The sequence below is a fragment of the Pteronotus mesoamericanus genome, unplaced genomic scaffold (assembly GCF_021234165.1).
Source record: "Pteronotus mesoamericanus isolate MK-2021 breed Mesoamerican mustached bat unplaced genomic scaffold, CSHL_Meso_final contig_1210, whole genome shotgun sequence".
Lineage (NCBI taxonomy): Eukaryota > Metazoa > Chordata > Mammalia > Chiroptera > Mormoopidae > Pteronotus > Pteronotus mesoamericanus.
In genome coordinates this window covers 1,081,956-1,097,248 of record NW_026555047.1, presented here as the reverse complement: position 1 = coordinate 1,097,248, position 15,293 = coordinate 1,081,956, and the positions used below count along the sequence as shown (strand labels likewise).

Sequence of the window (15,293 nt, the reverse complement as noted above, 5' to 3'; positions counted from 1 at the left end):
GTCGTGGGAGGCTGCGCCAGTGTCCGAGCCCTGCTCCGGGCAGGCCCCCCCCCGCCCGGGATGGAGTCCAGGTCGCGGCGGCGGGGCAGTTGCCGCCCGCTGGTCTCCCCTTTTCTGCGCGATCCGGGCTCAGGGCGCGTCTACAAGCGCGGGAAACTGATTGGCAAGGTGGGGACCCCGGTACCCCGACTTCGGTACAAGGGGCAAGGCCGGGCCAGGCGCAAGTCCCCGCGGGGCGGGGGTCCCGGCGGGTCAGGGCGGGCTGTGCACGCGCGATCCTGAGTGCAGCGGAGCCGATGTGCGTCCAGCTTGTTTGCCGACCGTTCCCCGGGCTTTATCTCTGCGTGTGTTGTGTATCCGCGCGAGTTTTGGGGTCTGGCGTTGGGCTGAATGCCTGGTCTGTGGTGAGCCCGCTGTAGGGCGTGCATTGTGTGGCGGGAACCGCTAACTGGCGGGCTGTGTGTTGTCCAGGAGCGTGGGTGTGCTACCACTGAGTGTGTAATGGGTCTTGTGCCTTTCTCTAAACCCTGTTGTGCTGTCTCCAGGAGTGTGTGTGCCTGAATGTGTTACACATCTCTCTGCTTTCTGTGCCTGGTATGGATGTGTCTGTCTGAGTTGATGTGTCCATGTGTTTGTTCCCAGACGTTTCATTGCGTGTCCAGGTAAAAGGGTGTGAGCTGTGTGTTTGTGAGTCTCAGGCGTGTGCATTTGAAGTGGCCTGGCCACCTGTCCACATACTTGTGCACACCTGTCCACTGAGCTTGTGAATTCCCTCCCTTAAGGGTGCCTTCAGCCGCTGCTATAAGCTGACCGACTTATCTACAAGCACCGTGTTTGCACTCAAGGTGGTGCCGCGTGGTGGGGCTGGAGCCAGGGGTCTGCGCCCCTGTGGGAAGGTAGGGCACCCCCGTCAGTGCCCAGGGTCTCCACGCCCACAGAGGGGTCCCAAAAAGGTCCCTGCCCTTGAGGGCGGCGTGGATGCCCGTTGGCATGACTACTGCATGCAGGGTGTATACACAGAGGGCTGTGCCTGCAGGTGGAGCGAGAGATCGCCCTGCACAGCCGCCTGCGACACCGCAACATTGTGGCCTTCCATGGACACTTCGCTGACCGTGACCATGTGTACATGGTGCTGGAGTACTGCAGCCGCCAGGTGCCCCAGGGGAGGGGCAGAGAGGGAGTCTGCACACCCGCATGTCAGCTGTGCTCATGTGCATTCACCTCTGTGTTCTGTCCGCACTTACCTGTTTCTACCTTTACCCAGGCCAGACCCATCTGTGCTCATCCTAGGCTCTCTTGTCTCATCTAGGCTCCCCTATGTATTTGTGCCCAGTTTATTCTGTGGTCACCAAGCTTATTTCATATTCATCTGCAGTGCCTGGGCTTACCTGAGCACACCTGTGCTCACCTGTGTTCCTCTCGTACTTTGCCATGCCCTATGCCCCCAGTTGAACTTAGTGGTTCCTTCATAGACTGCTTGCACTCATTTTGCCCACTTAAGTGCACTTGAGCTCATCTGTGTCTCCTTGGTGCTGGTGCTGTGGCCTGCGGGGTCACCTGCAGTCTTTGGCCCACGTGCTGGAGGTGCGGCAGACTCTGACGGAACCTGAGGTGCGGTACTACCTGCGGGGCCTGGTCAGCGGCCTGCGCTACCTGCACCAGCAGCATATTGTGCACCGAGACCTAAAGCTCAGTGAGTGTAGGAAGGGCAGCTGTGGGGGCCATGGGAGCTGGGACTTGGATCCCCCTCTTATGCCCATGACTCTTCCCATACCCCATGGGCAGGTAACTTTTTCCTGAACAAGAAGATGGAGGTGAAGATCGGGGACCTGGGGCTGGCTGCCAGGGTGGGGCCAGGGGGCCGATGCCACAGGTAAGGGTGGAGGCTCGGAGCAGTCTCTTGGGGTGGGCACAAGTGAACCTGGTCTGGCATGGGGGCCCCAGCCTTCCTGAGCCCCCCATTATCCCTTTCCAGAGTGCTCTGTGGGACTCCAAATTTCCTGGCCCCAGAGGTTGTCTCCAGGAATGGGCACTCCTGCCAGTCAGACATCTGGGCCCTGGGCTGCATCATGTGAGTGGGGCCCTGGGAGCCTGGGCCTGGGAAAGCGGGGCAGGATTGCACCGGTGGTGCCAGGTCTGGGTAGGTGGGAGCACGCAAGGAGGCAAGGATGGGTATAAGTGAGTACAGGGGGGGTTCAGTGGGGTATGGGCACATGTGAGCATATTCATGACAGGTGCGAACAGACATGTGCAGACATGGGACAGATGGGAGGAGTGTCTACGAGCCACCATTTGAGCACGCAAGTGTAAATAGGGAAATGGGGGGATTATGTGCAACGGAGGTCAGGTTTGAGTGTGCACAGATGTGTGGACAGGTGTGTGCAGGTGTTAGGTGCACAGGCAGATGAGGGCATGTATACAGCATAAGTACGTACAGGAGTGGAACAGGTGTGAGCATGCATTAAAGAAAGTTGGACAGGTACGTTCAGGCATGTACAGGTATAAGCTGGTGTCTGCAGATACTGGTGTCTACTGAGCAGACAGGAATGGCCAGGTGGGAGGGGATGAAGGGTAGATATGGGAACACGGATGGATGGGAAGCATCTACAGAGTAGGGAAGTGTGGGTAGGTTTGGCCAGGTGTGCACAGGTAGGCGTGAGCCAACTCTGGACCAGCCCAGGACAGGTGCAAGCAGGCACCCAGGTTCTTGCCCCCCACCTCTCCCAGGTACATGGTGCTGACTGGCTCCCCTCCCTTCGAGGCGGCTCCCCTGTCAGAGATGTATCAAAATATCCTAGCCGGCCGTTATCCTGAGCCTACCCACCTGTCACCCAATGCCTGTCACCTCATCGCCCGCCTGCTGGCACCCAACCCGGCCGAGCGGCCCAGCCTGGACCACCTGCTGCAGGACAACTTCTTCACACAGGTGTGTGGTATCCAGCAGATGGTGCCACCCTGGGGGCTGGAGGCCTGGGTCCTTCTCAGCGGAGGCCCAGGAAGGGTGAGGACCCCAGGTGGCTGAGGCAATCAGTGGGGTGCTGACCCCCGGTGCCCCACTCTGAAGGGTTTCACTCCAGACCGGCTGCCACCCCACTCCTGCTACAGCCCACCCATCTTTGCCATTCCCCAGCCTCTGGGCAGGCTTTTCCAGAAGGTGGGCCAGCTGCTGCTGAGCCAGTGCCAGCTGTCCTGTGAGTATCACCCCTGCCCACCCCTCACCTGCCCCGCCTGCCCGATGCCTGTTCTGTACCTCACACGCTTGTCACGCTTCCCACCTGCACTGAACTCACATCCACGGCAGAGGTGGATACGGGCGGCCAGTGCCTCCCCCAGCATGGGGCCAGGTTCTGCCGTCCCCAAAATCCCATGCCTCCCTCAGGCCCCCTTACTCCCGGTGAGGCCTCATGTCCAGGAGAAGATGGTCCAGACCCTGACTCCATGGAGTTGGGCATTGAGGTGAGGGCTCGGGGTCAGGGGGACACAAGAAGGGCGCCCCCGCAGCAAGACTGAGCAGAGAAAGAACTTGGGGGTCTTCATATTAGGGAGGCTGGGGCCATTCACCCACCTCAGGCCTCCCCCCGGGGGCTGGGGTGTCCCTCATTCTTGCTGCTCCCTCCCCAGGATCTCCTGTTAGAGAGAGGGGCTCCCCAGCCTGAGGCCCCTGTCTGCCTGCTCACCCAAGGGACCCTCCAGAATGACCCAGCTGGTGAGCCGACTATCTATCCTAGGTGGGGGCTGTGGGTTGGGAATGAGGGTCATCGAGGCAGGGGACAGAGGCAGGGGACAAAGACAGTGCCTTGCCAGTGCCCTGTCCTGGCTTCAACTTTCCCACCTGTAAAATGGGAGTCATGTCTGGACTCCTTCTGGCTTTAAAACAAGATTTTCCTGGATGCGGGAGTTTGGGGCAGGGCTGGTTGAAGAGGTCCTTCATAGCGGGGCCTAGGCCTGTCCCCTGTTTTATTCTCTCCCTGATCCCACATAGATCTCTCTCCCCAGGGCCTGAGAGGAGCTCAGCACAAGAGGTGGAAGAGGCCATTAGAAACCTACAGCTCTGCCTGGATCCCGGACCGCCAGGTAGGAGCACAGCCTAAAAAAATAAACCCTATTTTTAAAAATATTCTATTTATTAATTTTTAAAGAGACGGGAAGGGGGAGAGGGAGACAGGGAGAGAAACATTGATCAGTTGCCTCACACATGCCCTGACTGGTGACCAAACCCACAACTCAGGCATGTGCCCTGACTGGGAATCAAACCAGTGACCTTTTGCTTTGCAGGATGACGCCCAGCTAACTGAGCCACACTGCGGGTAGATGTGGCCACTCTGTCTCTTGATCTCTGAGGGAAAATACCCTGTGTCCATCCAGGCCCCCCTGGGGGTATTTCTGGAGCTCCACGGGGGTCGGGGGGACAAGTTTAAGGGAGTCTTCAGGACACAATGACTTCAAGCAAGTCACTTAACCCTCTGTGCCTCAGTTTCCTTCCCTGCAGAAGGAAGCTGATGATAGTGCCAGCTAAACTTGTGTGAGATGTCTAGAACTTCCTGAGACCTCTTTATATGGATTTTATTTAGGATGACTGTTTATTTTCAGTGACATGTTGAGGAGGGCTCTGGGGGGCATCCCTGTCTTTTCAGGGTCTGAGTCTCTATAACTTGTAATGCAGTCCTATCTGAGTACCGGAGAGGGGACTGAGAGAAGCTGAGGAAGGGAATGAGACATCAGACATTCACCAACCCTGAACCCATGTCAGAGCCACGCCCCGAGATGGGCCCCCTTCCCATGCCCCAGCATCCCTGATTCCCAAGCCCTCTTCCCCTTCCTCTCCTTGACCCCCGTGACCCCTGTGTCCTGCCCCATTTGGAGAGAGACACTGCCCTGCTTGCAGAGGGAGCCCCAAGCCTTTTCTTTTTGTGGGACCCATTTTGCTTTTTTGTTCAGCCTCCCCTGACTGTGTAGCACAAGAAAACCCCAGGCTTTAAGCTTGTCTTTAATCATCTGGAGCCCACTTTTATTTCAACGTTTTAAATAAACAGTAAAAGAGAATTTAAGGTAACTTTTCAGAGAAGCCACCACGACAGCACGGAGTCCCACCTGCGCCCGGCCACTGGATGTCCTGTTTTCCCACTAATGACTCTTTGCCTCCCCCAGGAGCTGATACAGCATCCCACATGGCAGTGAGCGATTTTTATTTTTAATACAAATATTTTTAATCAGATCGAGTAAAGCCTGACAGTATTTTGGGCGTTACAAGCATTTCAGGATTACTCATTTCCAGAGGCAGTGAGTGATCCCCATGTCCCAGTCCTCCCCCAACAAGGAAAGAGTTGGTTTTCTCTTTTCTGGACCTTTCTCGACATCTCCTGTGCACCTGCCATCCCTCTACCCAGGCCCCACCAGGACCCCCACTCAGTTCACCTTGGTTTTGTGCCCAGCCATGCAGGAACCCCCAAGAGAGCAGCGGTCCATCCTCTGGGCCCCCAAGTGGGTGGATTATTCCAGCAAGTATGGCTTTGGCTACCAGCTGTCAGATGGGAGCAGTGGTGTCCTGCTTCGGGATGGCACCCACATGGCTCTGCGCCCCCCAGGGGGGTAAGTGATGGGGCCCCTGCCCCCTTGGGGGCCAGGCTCTCCCCCTGCCTTTCTTCTTCTATTCCTCGAGTATTCAAGTACCTGCTGTGCACACCTACAGGCACTCATTGCCTGGTAAGGAAGAACGATGATGAATGCGTAAGTTGATTTCAGGTAGGGCTTTTCTGAAGGAAATGACTGGGTGAGGTGACAGATTGTGGGGGCGGGGGTAGATGTGGCTCATGATAGCATGGTTGTGGAGGGGCTTTCTGAAGAAGTAACATTCAGGCAAGCCATGAATGGCAAAATGGAGCCCATTGGGAACAGCATTTGAGGCACAGGGAACAACATGTGCAAAGCAGCAAGGATGGGACTGAGCACGGTGGGTTTGAGGAACAGCGGGGACTCCAAAGTGAGTGGAGACAGGAAGGATGTGAAATTGGGATTGGGGCAGGAAGGAGGGATCCAGCTCACACTTTTAACAAGATCTCTCTAGCAGGAATGATGCAGGGGACCAGAGGGGAATGACTGGACTAGTCAGCTGAGCAATGGCAGTGGTCTAGGTGGGGAGGGCGGCAGAGCAGAGATACAAGGGAGCTGGAATCTTGACTGAGTTTTCAGGTGGAAAGGGTGGCGTGCCACTTGGGCAAGATGGAAAAATGGCAGGAGGGCAGGTACAGGGGACGATCAGGATCTCAGTGGCCAGGCCAAGTCCATGATTCCAGGGGTCTGGAGTTCAGGAGAGGGGCTGGGCCCACAAAGAGGGGCGGTCAGTGTGGAGCTGGCCTTCAAAGCCGCCGTCCAAGAAGATATTGTTGTGCGGGGCAGTGTCCTGGCCTAAGGCACCCAGGACAGCGGCTGTGACAGCTGGCACCACCCTGTTCCCCTGCCCTCAGCCAAGTCAGCTATATGCCTGACCGAGGGAAGCTGGAAACATTTGCCTTGAGGGACGTGCCCAGCCCGCTGGGTGCCAAGCTGGCCGTCTTGCGACTCTTTGCTGGCTACATGCAGCAGCGGCTGCAAGAGGTGAGTGGCAGCAGGGTGAGTGGGGCTGGTGGAGAGTGAGTGCGGACTGGCAGACGGAGAGGCCCTGGTCCTAAGACCTTTGTGGCTGGGTCTGTCCACAGGAGGGGGGCCCACCTGTGCCCACCCAGTCTGCCAGCCGCAGCCTCTGCCTGCTGCGCTTCCTTGTGTCCCAGCAGGCCCTGCTGCTGTTCTTCAGTGATGGGACAGTGCAGGTGAGCCTGGGCCCTCATCCTCAGGAGCCCCTGGGGGGTCAGCCGGTTGGCGGCAGCCCTGTCCCCTGGACCTTGCTGGCTGTTCCAGTGCACACTGTTGGCGGGGTTGGGGGGCGCTCCAGGAAACAGCTGGTTCCTGGGAGGGGGGCTAAGTATTGACTCCTAAGTATAAAAAGTGCAAAATTGAAAATACAATGTGCCCTGACAAGCGTGGCTCAGTTGGTTGGGCGTCGTTCTGCAACACAAAGGGTTGCCAGTTAGATTTCTGGTCAGGGCACACGCCTGGGTTGTGGGTTTGGTCCCCACTCAGGGGGTGTGTGAGGGGTGACCAATCCACGTTTCTCTCTCACATCGATGTTTCTCTCCCTCTCCTTCTCCCTCCCTCCTTTTCTCTCTATAAATAAACACAATCTTTTTGAAAATAAAATGTGTTTAAGTAATGGCAAAATGTAATTTGGGGTCATCTTCATGGGTGGTTTCATTTAGCAGCTGTCAAAATGCCATTTCCTTGGAAAATCATTTTTTTAGTTTTTCCTGAGAAGTCATGGCAATTTCTGAGAAATCAGCCAGTCTTAAAACATTTCAAAACAAGCAGCATATGATACTTCTGTTATTACTTTTAATTTTGTATTACTTTAAACTTTTTTCACAGTAGGATAAACAGCTCTAGCTGTTCAGACTGGAGTGCGGGTCATGCCCTGAGCTGCGCTGGGCATGTGAGCAGCGAGCGCGCTGTCCTCAGGGCTGTGCAGGGCACGTGGGGGCACTGGTGCTTGGTGAGGGGCTGGAGTTCTCCCGGTGACAGGAGTAAGCATGGAGGTCTCGCCAGGTGACCGTGGGCAGGGAAGTCCTGTCTAAAACTCAGTTTCCCCTTCTGTTGGTAAAACTCTGGGCTAGCGACTCTGTGAGTTCCTAGGAGCAGGGCAGCCTCTGAGACCCAGGTCAGGGGCTCTCAGTCTCCTGTCCACTTGTCCTTCTCTCTGTAGGGCCAAAGCTGGGGGTGGTCCCGGGGGAACGCTTCCCCCCTTGACCTCAGCTCCTTACCTTTGGCAGGTCAGCTGCGGTGGAGGCCAGGTTCAGCTGGTGCTGAGTGGTGGGGGCGAAGAGCTGCAGCTCACGGTCTGGGAACGGGGCCAGCCTCATACCTCCTACACTCTGGGGATCTTGCGGAGCCACGGCTGTCCCCCTGCTGCTCGCCAGCACCTGCATCATGCTCTCCGTATGCTGCAGAGCATCTAGCGCCCTCAAGGGTCAGACTGGACCTCTGCATGTTGGTGCCAGGGACCCAGGCTCCATTTCTGTTCCTGCTCCTCCAGAGGGGATGCCCTTGAGGCAGTCGGGGGAGCCTGCAGGTGCATGGGAGGTGGGGGTCCCTGCTTCATGGCATGACTGTTCTACCCAGACTTTTGTTCAGCTTTCTTTCTTTCATTTTTTTTTTCCATTAAAGAAAAAGTGACCTGCAGCCTGCTGCCTGACTGTTTTGGGAGGAGTTTGAGGAGCTTCAGCGAGGCAGCGCTCAAACCCAGCGTTCTTTGTGGCAGAGATAGGCGGGCCAGATTTTCACCAACACAGAAGTTAGGACCAGGGTGGTGTTCTGGAATGACCAAAAATCTAAAATATGGGACAGATACTTAATGGATGGGCAGTGAGAAAATGAATGTTGGGAGCTGGAAAGGCAGTGACTTGTGTTATGCAGGGGGCAAAAGTGCTTGGCACGGCGGGCACCTGAGACAACTTAGGGGTGCAGGGAATGTGCTCCCTGGGGAGGGCCCTGTTTTTCTTCTACCCAGTGGCTTACACTTATGTGCCTGTAGAAAAGGAACCATCAGCACATCCTGGCTTTTCCTCCTCAACCATGTGCCTGGTTGTATTTCTGGATTTGTGTGTAAAGAGCCACCTTGTTTCTTTAAATAGAAGGAGGGGATGAAGAAAATCTGGCATTTAGGGACTGGGGAGGAAACGGAGGGAGCTGTTGGGATCAGTCAGGGGAGGTCAGATGTCTTGGTGTGGGAGGGGAAATTATTCTGCTTAAAAGAGGGGGTGAAAACTGGAGGATTCCCTGGAGAACCGGGGAGGAACCCAGTGTGGGTGGGAGAGGGCCTGGCAGAGGGAGAGGCAATGCTGGGTGGAGCATCACGGTCTTTTTCTTTTTATATTGCTATTAATGTGAAATTCACATAACATATAGTTAATTATTTTAAGATGTACAACTCGTTGACAATGAGTGCATTTACAGTGTTGTGCAACCACCACCTCTATCTAATTCCAAAATGTTTTCGTCACCCCAGAACTCCCCTCCCTCTCCCCCAGCCCTACAAACACTGATCAACTTTTTGTCTCTCTGGGTCTCTCTGCTCTGGACGTTTCACATGAATGGAATCACACACTCTGGGGCCTTTTGTGTCTGGCTCCTCTCACTGAGCGTCATGTGTTCAAGGTCCATCCACGCTGTAGTGTCAGTGCTTCACTCTTTTTCATGACTGAGTGATATTCAGGTGTATGGATGGACCACATTTTATTTATTTGTTCATTTGATGCCATCATGCTACAAATGACAGAAACCTCCCTCCTAATTTTTATGAGCAATATAAAGAAGTGGCTTCTGACGTTGAAATGTTCAGAAGAAGGGATGGATGCTGGCAAGGCTGGGTCAGGGGCTCAGATGAAGAATAAGGTCTTCCTTCTGCCTCTCCCTTTCCTTCCTTCTTTCTCCATCTCTTGTTCTGCCATCCTTTGTTTTGGCTCTTGCAGCATAGTGACAAAGATGACCCCGGCAGGAGCTGACAGGCTCCCCAGCAAACCCAGTGGAAAACCAGCAGCCACATATTCCCCATTAGTGCCAGCAAAAGTCCCAGGTTGAAGTTTATTGGCCAGACCTTGGTCACATGACCTCCCCTAAGTCTCCTGGACCCAGAGGAGAGTGTGGCAGGTCCAGAAGCAGGGAGAGTAGATGCTGATATCCCATCTTGCTTTGCTGTGGTGTGTTTCTGATCAACAGAGAGTCTTTTGTGTGAAAACACCATGGTGGGCAACCTCCAAGATGGCCCTATCTCCTGGCGTTCATCCCCTTGCGTAGTCCTCTCCACACTGAATAGGGTTGGCCTGTGGAACCAATAGAAGATCAGCAGTGACAGTCTGTGACTTCCGAGACTATGTTGTATAAGATGTGAGGCTTCCACCCCACTCTCTCTTGGACCACTTGCTCTATGGGCAGCCAGCTGCCGTGCTGTGAGGACACACAAGGAACACTTTGGAGGAGCCTACATCGAGATAAGTTGAGCCTGCCACCAACAGCAACATGAGGGAGACATCTTGGAAGTGGCTCCTCCAGCCCCAGTCATGCCTTCAGAGGAAGCAGCCCTGGCTGGCAGCTTGACTGCAACTCCATGAGAAACCCTCAGCTAGAATCACTGAGACAAATCACTTCTGAATTCCTGACCCACAGAAGCTATGAAAAAATGTGTGTCTTGAAGTTTCCAGCCACTCTGTTTTGGGGTGACTTGTTATCCTGCAATAATATACTAATATGCTTGCCCAAACATGAAGAGGACCAAGCCCCATTTCTGCCCAGAACATTGGTTTCAGGGGAGGGAAAGACAAAACATTGTCAGCAGTTTAACTGCCTATCTTGCAAAATGACCTACCTACAGTATTTATTCCCATCTGTTCGTGGGCGTAGGAACAGCAACAATCTGTGAGAATCGCCCACAACGGTGGTTTATAAACCAACCACAGAATATATTAATTTTGTACCCTCCCAGGCCGATTCTTATTTCTAGGTATAAGAACGTCAAGAGATGGCAAAGTGCCCACGCCGCCCTCACACTGAACGTTTCTGGAAACCTCTTCAGAGAGGGGAACTGTGAACCTCCAAATAAATTAAGTTATTGGTTTTTTGGGTGCTTACAAAGGTTGGAGCTTCAAGAAGTGGCAATGAATTCACTCCAGGTCTGGCCAGTTTGTTTGTTTTTTTTTTTTTTTTGGTAAGGAAACTACGGAGGGCATTTTTAACTTTGAAGAATGAGGGAAAACTTTCCTTAATTTAATTCTACCTTTACCCCCGCCCTCCAGCTGAAGCTTTGGCTAAACGCTGCCTCTGGGACCACCTCCTCATTGGTTCATGGGAGCATGTGACAGAGATGCCTCCTACAATCACCAGCGAGTAAGGCGGGGCCGGGGTCGTAGCATGCCAGAGAGGCTGATTGGCTGCTGCCCGTAGCAAACTAGAGTGACGTCACAAAGCCTCACAGAATCCAGGTGGTGCCTGCCCGCATCTGCTTCCCCATCTGCCTTAAGCCAAAGAACTCGCCAGAGGCTATCTTCTCCCCATTTAACAGATGAGGAAACTGAGGCACATGGGTTGCCTCAACATGTAAACTGCCGTGAGAAAAGGCAGGTGGCTGTAGGTAGGTCAGCCTGGCCACCCTAACCCTCCTGGGAGTTTTTAAAATCATGATGACTCTAGGGAATTATGCCAAGGGGAAAAAAAATCCAAAGTTCACATAATGTAAAATTCCATTTATGTAACTATTACAAAATTGACTTGAGAGAGAGAGAAACATCGGTTTGTTGGGATCAAACTCACAATCTCGGCATATCAAAGATGACACTCTAACCAGCGGAGCTACCCAGCCAGGACCCATTTGTGTAACGTTTTTGACAGGACACCGAATGAGTGGTTGCCAGGGAATTAGAAGTGGGAGTGTGTGGAAGAGGAAGGGCTGAGGTTATAACAGGGAAGCTCTAAAGGTCCTTGTGGTGGTATATACCTGAACCTACTCAGTTGATACAATTGTAGACGATACACACACGTACACAGGAGAGCAAGTAAAACTGGGAAATCTGAGATCTGGATAAAGTAGGTGATGGGATCCATGTCAATATCCAAGTTGAGATACTGATTTCATTTTGCAAAATACAACCTTATTGGAGGAGACTGAGCCTATTATAAGATGGACTCCCTGTGTATTTCTTACAACCGCAGGGGCATCCACAACGATCTCAATAAAAATTTCAATGAAAAAAAATTCTGCCCTAGCTGAGTAGTTCAGTATATTAGAGCATCGGCCTGTATGCCAAGATTGCGAGTTCATTCCCTGGTCAGGGCACATACCAGAATCGACCAGGGAAATTTAAAAAAAATAAAATAAACAAATGGGATCACATCAAACTAAAAAGTTTTTGCACAGCAAGAAAACCCCCATCAACACCAACTGTTCTCGCCCTCTTTGCTGACATGCTCCAATTCCTGCTTGGATTTACTTTAGGCAGTCCCCACAACTTAAAGTAACCATTGCCTAAAGTAATGTATCTGGCTCAGGATTATGATATACCAAACCTGGCTAAAAAACTTGAAGAAATTAAAAAGGACTTGGATGCCAAGGAAAAGCCCCCTAGTCCATGAGGCCCACTCCAGCACTGTTCCCAGAGAGTCCTGAGGCTGCCCTCCCCATGGGCCTCCGCCGCTGTCTGAACCAAAAGCCTGCGTCTATTACTCTCCAGCCTCCGCCTTTGCTCGACCTTGCGTGGCCTTCGAGTACACATGGGCCACATGTTAAGAACTATCCTTACTTTTCCAACATCCTCACCTCTTCCCTTCTTTCTTCCAGGTGCTTGGGAGGTCCTGAGGCTGGGATTACAGTGCTAGATTAGTAAACATGGCCTTTAATTAGTGGTCTCTCCCTTATTCTTTGGGACTTCTGCTGTCTTTTTTCCTAAGAACACTTGCCGAGTTTTGTATAGCCGATCAGATATAAATAATGCTGGTTTCCCAGTTTAGCGATTATAATAGGTGTTGAACCATTTGGTACTAAATTATGTTGTTTCAAGGTCATTAAAATTAAAATCTAGAAGCAAAAAAAAAAAAATCAACAAAATAAAAAGACAACCAATGGAATGGGAGAACATATTCACCAATATATCTGATAAGGAGTTAATATCCAAAACTTATAAAGAACTTATAAAACTCAACACCAAAAAACAAACAAACAAAAACAACCAAAATATCCCCACCAAGCAATCCAATTAAAAAATGGGCAAAGGACCTGAATAGACACTCCTCCAAAGAGGATACACAGATGGCCATGGACATGAAAAGTTGCTCAATATCACTAATCATTAGAAATACAAATTAAAATCACAATGAGATATCACTTCACACCAGTCAGAATGGCTATCATCAGTAAATCAACAAACACAAGTGCTGGCCAGGATGTGGAAAAAAGGGAACCCTCAGGCATTGTTGGTAGGAATGCAGGCTGGTGCAACCACTGTGGAAATCAGCATGGAGATACCTCCAAAAATTAGAAATGGAACTGCCTTTTGACCCAGCGATCCCACTTCTGGGAATATATCCAAAGAAACCCAAATCATTAATTCAAAAGAACATAAGCACCCTTATGTTCACCAAAGTATGATTTACAGTCACCAAGATATGGAAGCAGTCCAAGTGTCCATCAGTAGATGAGTGGATAAAACAACTATGGCACATTTACACAATGGAATACTACTTGGCCATAAAAAAGAAGAAAATTTTACCCTTTACCACAGCCTGGATGGACTTGGAAAACATTATGCTAAGTGAAATAAACCAGTCAGAGAAAGACAAATACCAGAGAAAAACAAAAACTCATGTGGAATCTAATGAACAAACTGAACTAACAAGCAAAATAGAGACAGACTCAGATAGAGAGCAGGCTGACAGCTCTGGGGCTGGTTAGGGGGCGGAGGGATGGAACACAAAGGAAAAAGGGCCCGTGGACATGGACAGAAGTGTGGCGGATGCGGGGGTACGGGGAGAGGGGTATAAGGAGAGCAAATGATACTGGAAAAAATACAATAAAAATATCTGCAAACCCCACCCCGCCCCCAGCAATCTAGAAGAAAAATATCCACCAATGAATGAATAAATAAGTGGAACAACAAATCAAAATTTCTCTTTCTCTCTCTCTCCCTTCCTCTTTCTCTAAAACAAAACAAAACAAAAAACCCTGCTGGTTCCTCAGCAAAGCTAAACACAGAATTACCACATGACCCAGCAATTCCACTCCTAAGTACATCCCCAAGAAAATTAAAATAAGTGTTTAAAAATAATTGTGTGAGGACTTCCAGTCAGAATGGCGGCATAGGCAGACATAGCTCTCCTCCTCCCACAACTACATCCAAATTACAACTAAAATGTAGTACAACCATCACTCAGAACCATTAGAAATCGAGCTGAATGGAAGTCTGACAACTACAGAATTAAAGAAACCACACCCACCCAGACTGGTAGGAGGCGCGCAGATGTGGAGCATGTTTGGTGGATAAAAATTCAGGAGGGATATCTCGGGAGCGAGGAGTCCCAGCCCCACATAAGGGCCTCCAGCCCAGGGTTCCAGTGCCAGGAATATCAGTCCCCACAACTTCTGGCTGCAAAAACCAGCAGGGATTGAGTCGGTGGAAGAAACTTCTAGAGACCCAAACAGTTCCTCTTAAAGAACCCACACATGAACTCACCTACTCAGACTCACTCCCTCTGAGCTTCAGCATGAGGGTAGCAGCTTGAAAGGCACCCGTGGTATGCAGGGAGGAACTGAAGTGTCTGGCATCAAGGCGAGCAGGGGCCATTGTCCCATTTCTGAACCTTCCCCTGACAGAGCCACAGAGCCAGCAAGCTGGTGCCATATTTGAGACTCCATCAACCTGGGGCCCACCCAAGCTGCTTTTCCATATGAATGGTGGTCTTGGCTCCGGCTTCACAACTTCCTAAATCCTCTCAAACAAGGAATAGCTGGCCTCAGTGAGCCCCAGGCCCGGCACTAGCAGCAGCCAGCCCAGGTTCGCAGCCTGGCTCCCCCTGGGAATCTCCGAGCCCAGCACAAGTATCAGTGTCTCAGATTGCTTTATACCTGAGGCAGGGTGGCCCTGGGCAAAACACAGGTTGGGGCTGACCTTGTCTTGTCCCACCCAGGAAACCCCAGAGCCTGCGAACCCAGTGGGCAGCCACAGACCACATCAGAGCACCACCACCCTGCCCCTGCACGGCTGATCCTCCACGGAGGGCAATGGGTGGAGATCAGTGGTCACAGCCAATCCTTGCAGCTGACTGGTCTGGGTTAAATCCCTCCCATTGACCCGCCAACAGCAATCAAGGCTCAATGACAAGAGGAGGGTGTACTCAGCCCACACGAAATGCACACCTCAAGTACTCAGCTTGGGTGACCGGGGAGGCTGTGCCACTGGACCCTATAGGACCCCTACTCCATTAGGCCCCACTACCAAGACATGAAGTCACACCAGCTCTACCTAATGCATAGAAACAAACACAAGGAGGCTGCCGAAACAAGGAGACAAAGAAACATGGCCCAAATGAAAGAACACATCAAAATTCTAGAAAAAGAACTAAATGAAATGGAGATAAGCAATCTATCAGATGCAGAGTTCAAAACACTGGTTATAGAGCTGGTCAAGGAAATTAGTGAGGATCTCAACAGCATAAAAAAAGAT

The 15,293-nt window shown here is 51.9% G+C and overlaps 1 protein-coding gene across 5 annotated transcripts; it reads left to right on the top strand.

Moving 5' to 3' along the window:
- PLK5 (polo like kinase 5 (inactive)) lies at positions 1–8,261 on the top strand. Of its 5 annotated transcripts, none has more exons than XM_054586739.1 (15): positions 1–168; positions 783–896; positions 1,037–1,153; positions 1,564–1,693; positions 1,786–1,873; positions 1,976–2,071; positions 2,728–2,926; positions 3,131–3,191; positions 3,380–3,456; positions 3,622–3,706; positions 3,997–4,074; positions 5,433–5,589; positions 6,465–6,594; positions 6,696–6,806; positions 7,860–8,261. In XM_054586739.1, exons 1-15 carry the CDS (start codon positions 61–63, stop codon positions 8,043–8,045), a joined length of 1,737 nt encoding a protein of 578 aa, XP_054442714.1. In that variant the 5' UTR covers positions 1–60; the 3' UTR covers positions 8,046–8,261. The 5 variants fall into 5 exon arrangements, with proteins under 5 accessions (XP_054442714.1, XP_054442706.1, XP_054442733.1 ...); XM_054586731.1 differs by having other exon boundaries at positions 3,065–3,191; XM_054586758.1 differs by lacking the exon at positions 7,860–8,261 and adding an exon at positions 7,459–7,672 and having other exon boundaries at positions 3,065–3,191.
- The last annotated feature ends 7,032 nt before the right edge of the window (positions 8,262–15,293 follow it).